General features: G+C 34.2%; 1 protein-coding gene across 8 annotated transcripts in view; it reads left to right on the top strand.

Annotated features, from left to right (window-relative positions):
- The window catches only part of Ankhd1 (ankyrin repeat and KH domain containing 1), a 103173-nt gene that overhangs the window by 50272 nt on the left and 34844 nt on the right, over positions 1-18057 (top strand). For 5 of the 8 annotated variants that reach the window (XM_052155232.1, XM_052155230.1, XM_052155229.1 and 2 more), the window contains exons 12-16: positions 464-591; positions 1187-1330; positions 2024-2126; positions 10315-11073; positions 17883-18028. In XM_052155232.1, the coding sequence (XP_052011192.1) occupies positions 464-591; positions 1187-1330; positions 2024-2126; positions 10315-11073; positions 17883-18028 (1280 nt within the window). The remainder of the gene's footprint in view (positions 1-463; positions 592-1186; positions 1331-2023; positions 2127-10314; positions 11074-17882; positions 18029-18057) is intronic. The other 3 variants (XM_052155231.1, XM_052155236.1, XM_052155235.1) reach the window with 3 other exon arrangements.

The following is an 18057-nucleotide window of genomic DNA, read 5'->3' as shown; positions in this document are numbered from 1 at the left end:
AGGAGTTGCTAAATAATTGCATTGTCTGAACTTATTGTTAAACAGCTTAAAAATAATCTCATGTTGTAATAGAAGATCATTTCATTATGTAGTAGAAGGTCTTATCTTTCTTAAAAGATTGTTTTTATACAATTTGGTATTATATTTTGATTAAATACAATAGTACTTTGTTTTTTGTTTTTGTTTTACATGATTGGTTTTGAGTCAGTTAGAAGTTACTGTAGTTAGGAGTATCTGAAAAGGGAGCACCTGATGCAACTTTTGATTTGTGTATAATGTTCTATTTCTTGATCTGATTCTAGTGACAGAGGTGTATTTACTTTGTGAAAGTTTCAAGCTATACACCTATGATTTACACTGTTTTATATTTGTATTATAGTTGGAAAAAATCTTTAAATAATATTGTAAATTGGCTTGATTTTTTTTTTTTAACCTTTGTTAAGATTACTGTTTTTCTTTAAAGGTGCCAATGTGAATAGGGCTACAGCCAATAATGATCACACAGTAGTGTCACTGGCGTGTGCAGGTGGCCATTTAGCAGTGGTTGAACTACTCTTGGCTCATGGAGCTGACCCAACTCACCGACTCAAGGTATTCTACTTTTTTTGTTTCATTTTTGCTTTTTTGAAGAAGTGTTTATCTAATTCTGGCTGTCTCTAGTGCATACTATGTAGGCCAGGCTAGTCTCAAATGCTCAGAGATCCTCCTGCCTCTGTTTCAACAGGTGCTGGTATTGATAACATGCACAACTACACTCAGCTCAAGGTATTCTACTTAACATAGTGTATAAGTAGTAAATACCAGCTGAGTATGGTGGCACATGCCTATAATACTGTCCGTAGGTATGCCAAAGCAGTACTTTGTTCAAAGCCAGCATGGGGTACATATTGAGACTGATTCAAGAAAAAAATAAACCAGCAAACAAAACCTACCAAATATATTATTAATATGGTTTGTTTGATATTTTAGTGCTTAATATTTGCTACTATTAATGAGATTTGAGCTGCCTGTGGTGGCATAGCCGAAGCAGCAGGATTAACTTAAATCCAAAGTAAGTTTTGGGCCAAATAGCAGGACTGTTTCAAAACCTGAAAGTAAAATTAATACATTTGATTTTTATATGACTAATTTTATCAGAGTCTAAGAATAATTTATAAAGAATTAACTGTGGTCAATTCTTTCTCAGGATGGATCAACAATGCTTATTGAAGCTGCAAAAGGTGGCCATACTAATGTTGTTTCTTATCTGTTGGATTATCCAAATAATGTTCTGTCAGTTCCTACCACAGATGTATCTCAACTTACCTCTCCGTCACAAGATGAATCCCAGGTAGAATAAAATAGACTATTTCTTGATATAAGTATTCCTTGAAAGGTTTTGTTTAATGAAAGCAATAGTTCTTTCCTATTAAGTTATCCTGAAAGTTCATAGTCTACTCCAATTAATGTTGGAATTTTATTTTCTCTTTTACTCAAATAAAATTTGAACAAGAGTAAATTGGCCAGTATATAGTGAGTATGTGATTTATACTTCTTATTATAATTGGGGCTGTAAGACTTTCACTTGAGCAAGAGATAATTTTATTTAACCTAAATCACCAAACACATAGATTGTCTTCAGTCATTTTATTTAATGTTCCCAGAAATTATTCCTTAGTGAAAACTTAAGAAAAATTTAAGCACTAATAAATAAAGTGAGGGGAAGGGAGATGTAGTTCAGCAGTCAAAAGCACTTGTTACTCCTGCAGAGGACCTAGCTTTTGTTCCCAGCACCTTCATGGTGGTTCACAATCATCTATAACTCCAATTCCAGGGGATCCTATGCCTTCTGACTTCCAAGAGCACCAGGCTCACATGTGGCTCACATACATACATTCAGGCAAACACTTACATACATAAATCTAAAAGAGAAAGAAGTGAATGTTACATTATATGAGGAAAACATAAAGCAATATATGTGTTTCATTTATGCAACTTTGTCTTCTGTGATCTGAGATGACGTTTTTCTGAGTTGATGTTTTAGGTTCCACGAGTACCTATACACACACTTGCCATGGTTGTGCCTCCCCAGGAACCTGACAGAGCTTCCCAGGAGACGTCTACTGCCCCTTTAGGAGTACAGAAAGGTTAGTTGTCAAATTATTTTCCTTAAAACTGATATTTTTTCAACTTTACTTTAATGGTACAGAGATATTTAATATATCTGTGTCTATTGAGATACATAACTTTGACAGTAGATGTTTAAAATAGAAAAATCCTAAATAATACAAAAAAACCTTTCTGTTTTCCTGTTAACATACTGCTAGATGTAGTTTTCCATTGGCCAAAAGTTAAATTGCTTAAGAAATAAATTAAGAAATAAATTATTGGGGCTGGAGAGGTGGCTCAGTGGTTAAGAGCACCGACTGCTCTTCCAAAGGTCCTGAGTTCAAATCCCAGCAACCACATGGTGGCTCACAACCATCCATAATGAGATCTGACTCCCTCTTCTGTTGTGTCTGAGGACAGCTACAGGGTACTTACTTATAATAAATAAATAAATCCTTTTTTTAAAAAAAAAGAACGAAATTATTATATTAAGGCAAAAATATTTACCAAGCCTTTTTTATTCTACCTGATGACTCTTGTTTTGTTTTTTAAGACAGGCTCTTTCTATGTTAGGGTTAGTCTTGGCACTTAATAGTTAAACCAGGCTGTGCCTGATCTTATGCCAGTCTTTCTGCCTCTGCCCTAGTGATAGAAGTATGAGCATGTGCCAGCTTCTATTTAACAATATTTTAGCCAAACTGTAGTGTAATACTATAAGTATGTGTTGGCTATCAATTTAATTAATGAGAAAGAATTACATTCAGTTTATGTAATGCTGGAATATAGTTGGTGAGCTGAAGAAATAATTATCAGTCTGTGAACTTATCAAAATATATATGGAAAGGGGGCTGGAGAGATGGCTCAGCGATTAAGAGCATTGACTGCTCTTCTGAAGGTCCTGAGTTCAAATCCCAGTAACCACATGGTGGCTCACAACCATCCATTTGGTGAGATTTGATGCCCTCTTCTGGAACTTCTGAAGACAGCTACAGTGTACTTAGATATAATAGATAAATAAATCTTTAAAAATATATATATGTAGATAGATACTTAGATATAATAGATAAATCTTAAAAAATAGATAGATAGATAGATAGATAGATAGATAGATAGATAGATAGATAGATAGATAGAATCCAGATGACTTGGTTAATGAATTAAATTCATATTGTTAATGAATTAACCCAACCTGACCTGGAACTCTCTTATGAAGCCCAGGCTACCCTCACTCATGCTTATGGCAATCTTCCTGCCTCAGCTTCCTGAGTACTAGGATTATAGGCCTGAACCCCAAATAATTATTAAGAAAGGAAAATAGTTAACATTTGTATCTAAATACTTGGGTATTTCCTCTAGCTACTTAATAATTATAAAGGATCAAATTATGATAATTTATTAGATTAAGCTGTCAGGTTATTGAAAAAAAAAATCAGACTCTTCATAGAGGGAATGTCCCTATAAATTCTGTTTTGTTTTGTTTTTTAAGTCACCTGAGTGCTGGGAAGTAGCTTTGTGGTTAAAGTTGCTACTCTTCCAGAGAACTGGAGTTTGATTCCCAAATCCTATGTTAGGCAGTTCTGTGAACTACTTATAACTACAATTTCTAGAGAGCCGCTACCCTTTTGGACATGCATGGGCACACATACACATAAATAAAAATTTTTTTCAGAATGAAAAATTCACTCGGGATAGGTGTAGTAATACAAGTCTTTATTTCATCTCTTGGAAGACAGAGATAAGCATATCTCTGTGAGCTTGAGACCAGTCTAATATACAAAGCAAGATACCAAACCAGGACTATATAATATGAGTCTGTCTTGGAAAAAGGGGATAAGGATATTCACTTTAGATATAAAATTCAATCTTAAAAGTGTATTAAGTTTTTAAAATTACATCATATTTATCTTGTGTGTATATGTGTATAGTTAGTTATACACACAGTATGTGGGGGAAGGTTTGAGATCATGTTGCTGGGTTGCCCTAGTATGGAGAAAGCCCTGTGTTCAATTGCTAACACTGCAAGTTTGAATTTTCTATTTCCTTTTTTTCTTTGTGGTATGGAGTATTGAACTGAGGACCTCATGCACAGTAGGCAAACACTTTACAACTGAAGTATATACCCCTAGCCTACCATATCTTTTTTTTTTTAAGATTTATTTCTTTATTATATGTAAGTACACTGTAACTGTCTTCAGACACTCCAGAAGAGGGAATCAGAGCTTATTATGGATTGTTGTGAGCCACCATGTGGTTGCTGGGAATTGATCTCAGGACCCTCAGAAAAGCAGTTAGTGCTCTTAACCACTGAGCCATCTCTCCAGCCCCCCAACGTATCTTTTGTATAGCTCAGAACTTGAGAAAAGTACTTTCTTTCCCAAGAAAGTACTTCATTGCCTCTTCCTTCTGACTTGTCACTTCCTTCTCCTTCAGACTTGAAATGTAAGGTTGAATTAATCACCCAATTCCTACTACTTTGTCTTTATGACTCTTCTGTTTTATTTTCTTGTATTATTTTTACTTTCCATTATTTTCCCAGTGTATCTCAAGTCCATATTCTTTGTCTTACAAGTTTTTATAAAATGCTCACTATTATTCTTTGTGTGTGTGCTTGTGTGCATTTAAGGAGGCAAGAGGTTGATGTCAGATTTCCTCCTGTATCATCTTTTTGAGATAGAATCAGTCACTGCACTTAGAGTTCACCAGTTTGACTAGTCTAGCTGCCCAGCAGCTTCCTTATTGATGGGATTACTGGTCTAGGCCTTCTTACACAGCTTTTTATGTGGGAGTTGATCCAGATCCAAGTCATCTCTCTAGTCCTACTGTGTGTATGTCTGTGGGGGTGGAGGTGTTTGTGTGCGTGCGCACACCAGTGCACGTGTATGGCAACCAGGGTTGCACTGTGAGACCTTGTCTTTAAAACAGCAGTTTTAAAAGTTGTATTTCAGATTGATGGTGTTTAGAAAGTTCCAAACAGGAATAATGTGTGCCACCTCACCTCCAGTGTTGTTTGTTAGAGTTTGTTAGAGTCAGTGTCATGAGCTCTCACATTTTTATGGGAAATATTAAACTATATAGAAAAAACTTGTGTATGTTGTAGTTAAAATGGAATGTTATGTGAACTTTACTAATATCACTACTAATTTTTAATCATGTAATCATTCTTATGTAAGTTTATGCATGTGCAAACCTAATAATGTGCTTTTACATATAATTGCTTTTATTAAAAAGAGATAGGCTGGATGAATTTGTTACTGTGTAACACAGATGGTCTATCTTTGGATATTTTGGTTAAGAGATTTCCATGTTAAAACTGTAAATAATGAATATTTTCCTTTGATCACATTTTTTAATTGCACATTATACTTATTGCACTTATACACTAATGTATACTTATACAGTATTGCACATATACATTTTAAATTTATACAGATTTAAAAATAATGGGTTAAGTTCATCTCAGTAGAGAGCTAAATATTTAGCAGATGCATACCTCACTTACCTATTCATAAAATTAAATAGTGTACATCAGTGATGGGAATGTAGTTCAGTGGTAAAACATCTACCATGCACAAGACCCTGAATTCCCTCTCCAACACTGCAACAAAAGGACAAGATTTGGGGATATAACTCAGTGATAAAATGCTCGCCCGTCATGCACAAAACCTTCAATATCCAGCAACAAAACAACAATAAAGGTGATTTAAAACTACTATAGACCACATTTTCTAGTATATACTTTTTTCAATTTTGTTAGAAAAAAGCTTAGAGCGAACAAAAAAATCTAAGATAGAAGCCAAACCGAAAGAGATGGTGACTATTCCAAATTGTACTCGACATGTCAACTGCTTGATATCCATATACAGATTCTTCTCTGTGTGTGTGTGTGTGTGTGTGTGTGTATGTGTCACTGACAGATATATATTTTTCTGAAATGTTTATAGGACTTGGAAATCTTATTTTCTTTCATATTTTAGTACTTATTTCATGTTAAAATTTTGTTATCAATGAGCCATTGTCAAGATTTCTACCCACTAACTGGTATTTCTGCAGCTTCTGGTGACATTTTGTTTTTACCACCCTTGGTTTATTGAGATATAAGTTGTGTTAATGATTTGATGTGCCCCTATCTAGACAATTCTAAGTTTCTATCTTTGGATAGTTCAACTTGACTATATGAAGGAAAAAAACTTTGTATGCATTACATTTTAAATTTTTATAATTTTATTTTTTAATATATGTGTACATGCACACTTCATGACATGTATGGGAATCAAAGGACAATTTGAGGAAGCTGATTTTCCAACTTGTAAGCCCCAAGATTCAACTCAGGTTGTCAGCTGTGCAGTAGTGTCATTTTGTGGGTCCACTGTTAAACATTAAAAAAAAATCTTTTTAAGTTTAATGTGTATTTATGTGCACTGAGCATATTTATGCATACCATGTGCATGCAATGCCCATGAATACCAGAAGAGGTGTTGGATCCCTGGAACCAGAGTTTCAGACAATTGTGAGGTACCCAAAATTCGTGCTGGGAACTGAACTCAGGTCCTCTGAGCAGCCACATCCTACCCTTTTAATGTTCTATCTGTACCTCTGTTCTATGCCATGTCACTTGTAATTCCATGTACTATTTCTAACTTGGTTGAGCGTGTCATTATTCTATCTTTCTGTCCTTGGCAATCTTCTCTTATTGTGGATCATCTGGGCAGCCTTATTCCTAGCACAAGAGCAGGTCATTAGAGTTTCAAGGAGAATTCACTCTTTACTAAGCCTTTATACTTACTCTGCTTGTGTCATTACATTTATTCATGAAGCTGAAATTTTTACTTATATATTGCTCTTTGTGACAGTTTTACCTTTTTCCTGTTGTTAAAATATTTGGCTTCTGTAAAGCCTTATGAAAGTAATAATCAAACTCTCAAATCTAATGGCTTTTGCTCTGAAAAAATAGTCTTTTCCTACCACTTTGCTCAAGTAGGAATATGAAATTAAATATGACATGCTTTTCAGATTTTGGGAGTAAGTAGGCCTCTGAAAGTAATTGCATTGTGGTACTGAAACTAGTCTTCTGACCTTGCTAAAAACAGTATCCAGGGGAAACTTTGGATTAATTTAATTTTTTAGAGACATGGTCTTAATTGTATTGGCCTTGAATTCCTCTTCTTTCAATTTGCTAAGGGGCTAGTGTTATAGGTATGTGCCACCAGGTCTGGCATGTAGTTCTAAGAGCTCTGATTTATTTTCTTTTAGCGTGTAAGTCTCGTAAGATTAAGAATGATTAAGATTAAGAATGATTTAAACTTAGCCGGGCGGTGGTGGCGCATGCCTGTAATCCCAGCACTCTGGGAGGCAGAGGCAGGTGGATTTCTGAGTTTGAGGCCAGCCTGGTCTACAGAGTGAGGTCCAGCACAGCCAGAGCTGTACAGAGAAACCCTGTCTTGAAAAAACTAAACCAAAAAAAACAAAAACAAAAACAAAAAAAGAATGATTTAAACTTGAAGATGGTTTTTTGTTTGTTTGTTTTAATTTCTTATGTTTGGGCTGGCAAAATGGCTCAAAAAAAGGCATTTGTTTCCTAGCCTGATGACCTAAATTTGATCCCTGGGGCCTACATGGTAGATGGAAGAAAATTGACTTCTTTAAATTGTCCTCCGACTTCCACAATGTTATGTGACATGTGAGCACACACACATCCTTTCTCTCTCCTTCTCTCAATTCCTAAACAAACAAATAAGTAAACTGTTAGAAAAGGGGCTGGAGAGATGGCTCAGTGGTTAAGATCACTGACTGCTCTTCCAGAGGTCCTGAGTTCAATTCTCAGCAACCACAACTATCTTTAATGGTATCTGATGCCCTCTTCTGGTGTGTCTGAAGACAGCTACAGTGTACTTAGATATATTAATAAATGAATTAAAAAAAAAAGAAGTTGGAAAAAAAATCCTTGTAATTCCAGCACTCAAGATACTGGAGCCCTGGAATTGTGAGTTTAAGGCCAACCAACTGAGATTCAATCCCACACAAAACAAACAAACATCTTAAAATGGTAATCTATGTTTTATATATGTCAACTACAATTCAGAAAAATAATAAGCTATTTTGCCCAGGTTTTGTTTTGTTTTTGAATATCTTCACTGGAGACTGGAGAGATGGCTCTGTGGTATAGAGTAATTGTTGGGTACCAGGTTCAACTCCAGTGCCCATAAAGCTGCTCACAAGCTCTGATAACTCCAGTCCCAGTGGGTTAGACACCCTCTTCTGGCCTTTATGGGCTCCAGGCATATATAGACATACATGCAAAACATCCATATGCATAAAATAAGTGAATAAAAACTTAAAAAAAATAGTTTAAACTTAACTGTCAAGTTCACTAATTTTAAAATGTGTTTTAGTAAACTGGCCAGTTTCTGTGACAGTTGCCATCATCAAGTTTCCTGGGGTCCTCATTGTTGCTCTTTAGACATTGGAACAGTCTTACTGGGTAGGTATCACAGGCTGGTCTCAGAGTCCTGTTTCTCTGGCCTTGGCCTCCTGGTTGCTAGAATTTCAGGCATCCATTGCTCTATACTGTTCTCTCTTAGTTTTAATAGTTTTGCTATCCACAAAAGATCTTTTTGCCTGCTTGCATTTGAAACTTATTCTCATTGCCTCGCCCAAGGCCACTACTTCCTTTTTCTATCTGTACATTTGCCTTTTTTCTGTAAACTTTGTGTGTAGTGAAATTTTGCAATATATAATTTGTATCTGGATACTTTCATTTAGCAGGATGTTGAAGTTCATAGACATTGTTAGATGCATTAGTAATCGCTCTCCCCTCCCCCACAAGTAGTCCTAGTTCTTCCTAAATAAGATTCAGCCTTGAATTTACTCAAACAAATCAGGTATATTAAAACTTTTATTTATTCCCTTTGGTTAGGACTATTAATACTTACTTTCCAACAGACTTGTTGTAAGGGAGATAGTAAATATATTAAATATATGTAATAACTTTAAATGATATTTCCTTTTTAAAATAGTTTATCATTATGAGTATTTCTATATGGAATATCCCTATTAATAACACTCATTGTTTCTCTCGTGGGTATATGTTATTTGTAAGGTTTATTTTAAATTAGTTTAAATTATCCTTTATGGTATAAGTTTAATACCGTGTTTAAGTACAAAGATACTAGGATTTTTTAATAGAGAATTTGATAAAGATATATCTTTGTTTTATTGAGAACAAGGTTCCAGGTAGCTTAGTCTAGCCTCAAATTCAGCTGTGTAATTGAATATAATCAGTTAATTCTTCTAGCCTGTACTTTGAGTTCTGACTTACAAGCATATGGGCTACATACCTAGCTAAAGAAGACAGTATCTTAAGAAACTGATTTCACATTGTATTTAAATGTAAAAATATAACTACTTTGCCAACTTAAAAATATATTTGTCCCATTTTGTTCTCCTGGAGTAAACTTTACTTGTATAATTATTCCTAAAAGAATTGTTCTGAAAGTATTCTGAGTGTCATTTTGATTCTGGTTTATATTTGTTACTTTTTTCTTTTCTTTTGTTTGTTGTTTTCTTGAACCAAGATATTCACAATTTGGTCCTGGATAACTTACAGAATTTTATATTTTATCAATTTAAAGTATAATATTATGAATTTATAGAATTTACTCTATAGACCAAGCTGCCCTGGAAGTCAGAGAGATCAGTCTATCATTGCTTCTTAGTGCTGCAATCAAAGGCATGTGTGAGCTCATTCAAGTAGATTTAAAAAGTCCAATGATCAGCAAAATTCTAAAGTTCTTTTATTTCTACGTTTCTCTTTGTACTATCATATTTTCCAAAATCTTCCTACACTTAAAAGTATAGTTTTCAGTTTTCAAGTTGATAACATTCCAGTATATGCTGTGTGAAAACAGATGAGAAGTACAGGTTTAATGTATTTCATACCGGTGTGACATTTGAATCATTCTATAGCATTACTTATAATTGGGGAAGGAAGTCTGGGAGATGGGAGGGATATGATTTGTGTGTGTGTGTGTGTGTGTGTGTGTGTGTGTGCGTTTTTGTTTTGGGGGAAATCTTTGGGGTTTGGGTTTTTGTGTGTGTTTTATTTCCTTCTCTCTCTGTCTCTGTCTCTTTCTCTGTCTCTCTCTCTTCTCTCTCTCTCTCTTTCTCTCTCTTTCTTTTCTCTCTTCTATCTTAGCATGGCACATTTTCAAACATTTTTCATGTGCTTAGGTGCATCCAAGCAGAAGTCCAGTTCTCTGCAGGTAGCAGATCAGGACCTACTGCCACCTTTTCACCCATACCAGCCTTTGGAGTGCATAGTAGAAGAGACTGAAGGCAAGCTGAATGAACTGGGGCAAAGAATTAGTGCTATTGAAAAAGCACAGCTTAAGTCATTGGAGTTAATTCAAGGTGAGCCTCTGAACAAGGATAAGATAGAAGAACTTAAAAAGAACAGAGAAGAACAAGTCCAGAAGAAGAAGAAAATACTGAAAGAACTACAGAAAGTGGAAAGGCAGTTACAGATGAAAACACAGCAGCAATTTACCAAAGAATACTTGGAAACCAAAGGTCAGAGAGACATAGAGTCTCCACACCAGCAATGTTCTCATAGAGGAGTCTTCATGACAGGGGAAGAAGATGGCAGTCTCCCACAGGATCACTCTTCAGAATCACCCCAAGTTGATACAGTCTTTTTTAAAGATCATGGTATTGATGATAAGCAACAGTCTCCACCATCGGCAGAACAAATTGACTTTGTCCCAGTCCAGCCTCTATCATCTCCACAATGTAACTTTTCCAGTGATCTAGGTTCTGATGGGACAAATTCTCTTGTGCTTCAGAAAGTATCAGGTAACCAGCAGATCGTAGGACAGCCTCAGAGTACAGTTGCTGGACATGAGCAGGGGCTATTAGTTCAAGAGCCAGATGGACTCATGGTTGCAACTCCAGCCCAGACGCTTACCGACACTCTTGATGACCTGATAGCAGGTGGGTTAATAAATATATCTAAAGTACTTTTTCTTTAATCTGTGTGCTCAACTTCTTTAATGCCCCTTCAAAAACACAAGACTTTATACTTCTCTATTTTAATTTGTAAAATTACTCTGATTCCTTAGGAATTTCGGGAGTGAGTTTAAGTAAGCCCAATAGTACTTGAACATTATGGGTATTTCCCTTTTGTATTTAAAAAACAAAAATAAAACACATTTCAAAGACAAAGAAATAAAGTTATAGTCCTTTGGAAATTGGATCTGAAAGCCATTCTGTTACTTCCTTGGTAGGGGCACTTAGTAGAATCTCTTGTTAGGGCTTAGAAATATGCAGGTAAGGCAACCCATTTAATTTTCTTAACAATGAATTTCATGTTTGGACAGCAGAGTTTAAAAATGACACTGTTTTTTGTTATTTGACAATTTAATCATTTCTAATTAAATGGGAAAAGCTGAGCATTACGTGGTATAAGAGTTTGTGTTTAGAAGATTAAAGTACATTTAAACTATTGTACTCGATATTTGGAGATTGGAATTTTTTGTTAACTCTTGATGAACAAGCATACGGGCACACTTAAAAGTGTGCATGCATACATGGCACATTTGTGCACATACACACAAAAAGAAAAAGGACTGATAATCTTAAAGTTTCTGTTTCTGTTTATTGTTGTATGGAAAATTACAACTAGTTATAAAATGAGGTGCACAAGTTTACTTTCCCTTTCATTGTCCTTGCAGCAGTGGGAAAACAGTGCAATTAATCATTTACCTTCCTAAAGATGGCTGGTGAATGTATCAGCTCCATGAGAGCCCAGTTCAGAATTGCAGCCAGAATGGCTGTTGACAGTGGATGAAGACCAAGAACTAAGATGTAGCTGGAGTGATATTCAAAGGCAGGCCAGTCCTCTGTCTCTTGATTGCAACATTTTTTCCTTATTGTTGTCTGTTTCCTCTTGTCATATTCTCCTCCCCTTCCCATCCCAATTATACTATCCCAGTTTCCTTTCTTCTTTTGTGAGCCCTTAGTCTTCCTGATCTTTACTAAATCTTTTAAAATGTGGAATAAGATTAAATCAGGAATTCTTGTTGAGTATGTGTTATTTCCATTGGTTATAGATGTAATTTTGCCATTGAGGCTTCTCTGCCATGTAATAGTATTGTAAAGAAGAAAAGTGTCTATTTTTCTTAAAATTCAAATGCTGGGAAATATTTTAAGGAGTTAGGATTATTCTTTAATTTGAATTTTTATATTTTTTGGCCTGTAGTTCTTCTTAAAGTAAAGTTTATTTTAACCAAAACAGTTCTAAAAGAAACATGTAGTTAACTTTATAGTAATTTTTACATATGGTTCTTGTAAGTGTTTATTTTACTAAACTGTTTTTAAATAGAAAAGATCTTTTACAGAGTTCACATGAAACTTAAAAATTACTTTAGAAAACATTTTTAGTGTTATATGTTAATTGACGTAATAAAACTTAGACCTCAAATACTCATCATATTCTAAGTAACTTAAATTGACAAATAAAAAGTTCATCATTTTATGAAGTTCATCTGTTTTGAATGCATGGTGATAATTGTATTCTCTGTTCAAGATGATGACATGTCTACTTAAAATTATTTTTCCCGTCTCTAATTTTCATAATTCATGGTGACAAAAAATATACAAGGTCAATAGCTAGCTGTAGTTGTCAAATGTTCAAGTGTGTCAGTAGGGTTTATGGAGCAAGCCGTACGCACAATTAATTCTATATTAATTTATTTTCATTAATGAAAGGGAAAATAGTATGTATCTTAAAGTTTCATTTGGGAATGCATACACACATACATACATACATACATACTTACATACATACATATCCCTCCATAGAGAATATAAATTTCCCTCTTTAAGAATGTTTTCTCATTATTGCTGTTCTACTCTCAAAATATTTCATGCTAATTAGTGAATTGTTTATATACATAACTTATGTCATTAAGTTTATACGTAAACTTAATGTCATAACTTACGTCATTTACTCAGCCTCCAGCATGTAATCTTAGATATATCAAATTCTATACAGTTCTAAACAAAATATTTAATCTTGATTAGAAATATGCTACTTCAAATCTCTCTCTTCTGAAAGCATTAGGCTTTTATCATAATAACAAAGTGATCTTAAAAGTTAAAATGTATATCAAATCTAGATGAAATTGTATATGATATGCTCATGGAAGCAGTTATTACAACTTTTACTTATAATATTATGTTTATATTTTGTTAATTTTCTTTAGTTTTAATAGACATTTATATACTTTCTTGAATTTTCAAAAAAATTCCTTCTTGATTGACACCTGGAATCTAACCTGGGAAGTAGGCACAGGAGGATCAGGGTTCAGAGTCGTCTTCACTACATGTCAAGTTCAAGGCCATACTGGTCCATACTGTCTCAAATAAAAAGGAAAGGAAGGAAAATATACTTAGATTAAAAACAAGCTGAAAAAAAAACCTCTAGAAATGTTGATCAATTCAATGAAATTCAAAATAGCTTTGACTATTGAGAAGTTTGTAGAAAGCAATAAAATTTCATTAATATATAAAGAGGATTGGTTAAAAATCAGTATCAATTTATCATCTGTGGAGCACTACCATATACCAAGGTTAGTGTTAATTACTTTATTTAAACCATCTTAGGCTGTTTAAACTCTTCCCACAAAATAGATTTTTCTACCTCCAGTTCTGTTGGAAATTAAAGCTTTGAGAAAGGAAGTAGAGGATATCTCCCTGTACATTTTCCTGACTCAGGAGTTCCTTCTCACCGTCTTTAATAAATCTACATCTGCAAGAGGAATAATATAGGGAGCTGCTAGATAGTATAAAATTTTTACTCAGTTCAGCCATATTTAAGAACCTTAATTAAAGCTGGGCATGGTGGTACAGGCCTTAAGTTTGGGAACTCACAAAGTAGAGGGAGTTCCAGGCCAGCCAGAGCTATAGAGTGAGACCCTGTTTGTATAGAAGAAAATGAACCTTATTTGTCATATTATGCATTTAGTTTTAATAAAAGTTCTGTATTTATCTTAAAAATACTATTTCTTACAATTCTAAATCCTATTAGAATAAGTCAGTTTTGTTTTTATGTTAAAATTTGATGTGTATGTGAGTTAATATAGTTTTGTATCTAATACAGTATTGCTGTTGGCACTTTGATGCACTTGTTTATATTACACCTTAAAGTGTGCTAGAGAGATGACTCAGCAGTTAAGAGCACTGACTGCTCTTCCTGAGGTCCTGAGTTCAATTTCTAGAAACCACATGGTGGCTAATAACCATCTGTAATAGGATCTGATGCCTTTCTGGTATGTCTGAAGAGAGTAACACATACATGAAATAAATAAATCTTTTTAAAAAATCACAATTTTAAAAATTTGTTTTAAATGACACTGTAGTGATCATTGTGAAGTTTGAAAATAAGAAATTAGGGCTTGAGAGATGGTTTAGAGATTAAGGGCATGTCCTTCCAGAAGACCCAAGTTCAATTCCCAGCACCCATGTTAGGCAGCTCATGATCACTGGGCATGGTGGCAATATACCTTTAATCTTAGCTTTCAGGACACAAAAGCAGATGGCTATGTGAATGTAAGGCCAACCTTGTCCACATAAAGACTTCCAGGCTACCCAGGGCTACATAGTGTGACCCTGTTTCTCATATAAATATACAAAGATCAACCACTCTAGTTTTATGGGATTGGAATTTTAACTATGGGTACCCCAATATACTTATGATACACACATATACAACACACATATAGTAATTGAAAATAAGTGTTTTGTTTTGTAAAGAATTTGGAGATCCTCTTATTGGGGGGGGTGATTTATAAGATATTTTAAATAATGATTACCTCTAATGTTAATATTTTACTTTTAGCTTTAATTTTTGTTTTGTTTTGTTTTTCAAGACAGGGTTTATCTGTGTAGCCCTGGTTGTATTGGAACTTGCTCTGTAGACTAGGCTGGCCTCCTCCACAGAAGCAGAGGCAGATAGGTCTCTGAGGTCCACTCAGCTTAGGTGTTTCATCCTTACTATGACATATACCAAATGATAGCCATAACATTTCTGTTTCATAAATGTTAGGGAAGACCTCTCTGTTCTTAGCACAGCCCAGTTTGTTTTTTACTGTTTTGGGGTAGGATTTCACTTAGTTGCTCAGTCCTTGAATTCAACCTGTAATTAGGCAGGCCTTGAACTTGTGATCTTCCTACCTTGGCCTGTGGAGCAGCTGGGTTATAAACTTGTATGACCAGGCCTGGGACTGTTTTTTTGTGGGGGTAGGGAGAGACAGGGTCTCATGTAGTCTAGGCTAACCTTAAACTCCTAATAGTCCATGTTCTATCTCCCAAGTACTATAATTTACAGGTGAGTAGCACCTATAACATATTTTATCTCTCTAGTAGCAATAAAATTTTATGTTAAGATTTGTTATTATTCCATACTACATACAAAATTTTGCTTGGTTTCATAAAAAGTCAGGTTAAAATATTATACTTGGTTCTTCTATTGCTCTACTTTTGGAACAGTGTACAATTTTTAATTTGAATTGTATATTGATTTTTTTGTTGTAGTTTTCTGCTTCTGTCATTTTAAGAGACATTTTGTTCAGAGATAGGAAATGTTTTAAAAATTTATGAAAATGTCACGGTTCTAAAGTATAATGTTCTTATAATACAACCTTTATAACTTTCATTTGTAATTAATCCTATTAAAGTCACTTTCCATGGAATTGTTCTGATTGTCATTATTACAGAGAAAATATTTAAAATAATGTAGCATACCATGTTTTGGGTAGTAGAGCTGTTAAATACACAGGAAATGTGTATATTTTAACTAAGTCTTATAAGGGAGTCTTTCATTACATCACATTTTAGCTTTATACGCTAGTCAAATACTTTTAAAAAGTTTAAAATACCTTGCTTTTCAAAATTACTCAAAAGGAGAGAGAGAGAGATAACAGGAATAAACTGATAAAAATTTTCTTTTCTAAGGTATATGTTAATAATTATAAGACCAACCACTGAAAAATAAGTCATTAAGGTGTTATATATCAATCTACTATATGGGGAGGGGCTGTTGGTTTTTGGAGCTGTCTTCCGAACATAGAGATATTTTGGGATGTAACAACATTATCTGCCACTCTCATTGAATGACAAAAAGTTTTAAAGCTTTAAATAATCATTCCTATGTATAGCCGGATAATTAAATGTTATTTTTGTGGTAAATAAAGTTGTTGGAATTTATGTTGCCAATATGTTTTATATATCGGTGGGGAGAAGAAGGGATGACTTATGTAGAAGCAAATCCAGGCATCTTAAATTATGCTGAGTTATTTCAGTTTCTAAATAAAACTGGAGTGGCACATCCCAGTAATCCCAATACTTGAAAGGTAGAAGAGGGAGGATGAATAATTCTAGGCCAGCTTTAGCTACACTTTGAATTTGAGACCAGCCTGAACTAGAGGAGACTTTGTCTCAAAAAAAGTAAACATTTAAAAAAAAAAAAAAAACTAATAAATTACTGAGATGAGTCCATTATAAGTTTATTGCCATCGTGGTAGATTTTTTTCCTTTATTATTGATTATATGTTTTCTGAGTTTTTCTTTCTTGAATAGTAGTGTTTTTTTTTCCAATACAGTGAATAATACTACTGAAAGTATTGTAAAATGTCCCAGTTTACATTTATTGAGCATTTACATTGTGCCGGGTTCTATTAGATCCTTTAAATACATTATGTCACAAATTACTAACATCTTTTTAAGATTAATCCTACTTAACCCTTTGTGAGTCAAAACTCCATCCGTGAAACAAAGATATAACAGACTATAATGTTCAACTCTCTTTTCAAACACCACATTTTGGGTTTGGCCTTGAATTTGCTTGGTAACTAGGAATGACCTTGAACTCCTGACATTCCTGCCTCCCAAGTACTAGAATTACAGCCATGTATCACCATTCTAAACTGCAAACTACAAATTTTTGAGATTTCAAATCTAAATTTCATTTTTAAAATAGTTTATCTTTCAGGAATATATTTTTACCTAACTTAAAAGTAAATAGTAGCTGGGCATAGTGGCACATGCCTTTAATACCAGCAAGTGTGTCTGAGCTTAAGGCCAGCATGGTTACATAGGGAGTTCCAGAAAAGCCAGGGCTATATAGTGAGACTCTGACTCAAAAAAAGGTAAATGCTGAATTTTAAAAACACATTCCTTGCTGTTTGTTTGTGTGACAAATTATCTAACATGTTGCCCAACTCCTTGTTATTATTTCCAGAATATTTTTGTCTAATTCTTGCAAATTAAGATAAACGTTCTTATTTGGTTGTTGTTTGTTTTTTGAGGGGTTTTCCACTTTAGCCTTGACCTTGTGATCCTCTTGCCTTAGACTTGAGTTCTGAGATTATAAGTATGGATCACCGTATCTGACTAAAAACTTAAATTGTGAAATGATATACTTATTGGTAGTTTAAAATGCTACCATCTAGTATGTCCACTAACAGGCCCTTTACTCAGTTATACTTATTATCTCAAGTGATCTTCCCCAGAACTTTTCAAGGCAGGTATTGTTATTATCCTTATTGTACATATAAATCGAGGTTCAAATGAGTTAAATAAATTGCATAAGTTCAGAAAGTCATAAAATATAGGTTCTTCTGACTCCAAAGCTTGTGATTTCACTATGCTACTCAAATGGACATTTGTTTTACATGTTTTTCTATATACAAAGAATATTATTCATTAAAGTGGAATTTAGTGATATAAATATTATTTTTCAGCTGTGAGTACCAGAGTACCTGTTGGTTCAAACAATCCCTCTCAGACCACAGAATGTCCTGCACCTGAATCCTGTTGTCAGACTCCAAGCAATATGGTTACCCCGTCCATTCCCCCTGTGTATCCTTCGGTTGACATTGATGCACATGTGAGTAGATTCTATAATTTTTACATGTT

Source organism: Apodemus sylvaticus, chromosome 13, assembly GCF_947179515.1.
Source record: "Apodemus sylvaticus chromosome 13, mApoSyl1.1, whole genome shotgun sequence".
NCBI lineage: Eukaryota > Metazoa > Chordata > Mammalia > Rodentia > Muridae > Apodemus > Apodemus sylvaticus.
Note: the sequence above shows the minus strand (reverse complement) of the source record. Positions and strands in the feature narration are given on the sequence as shown.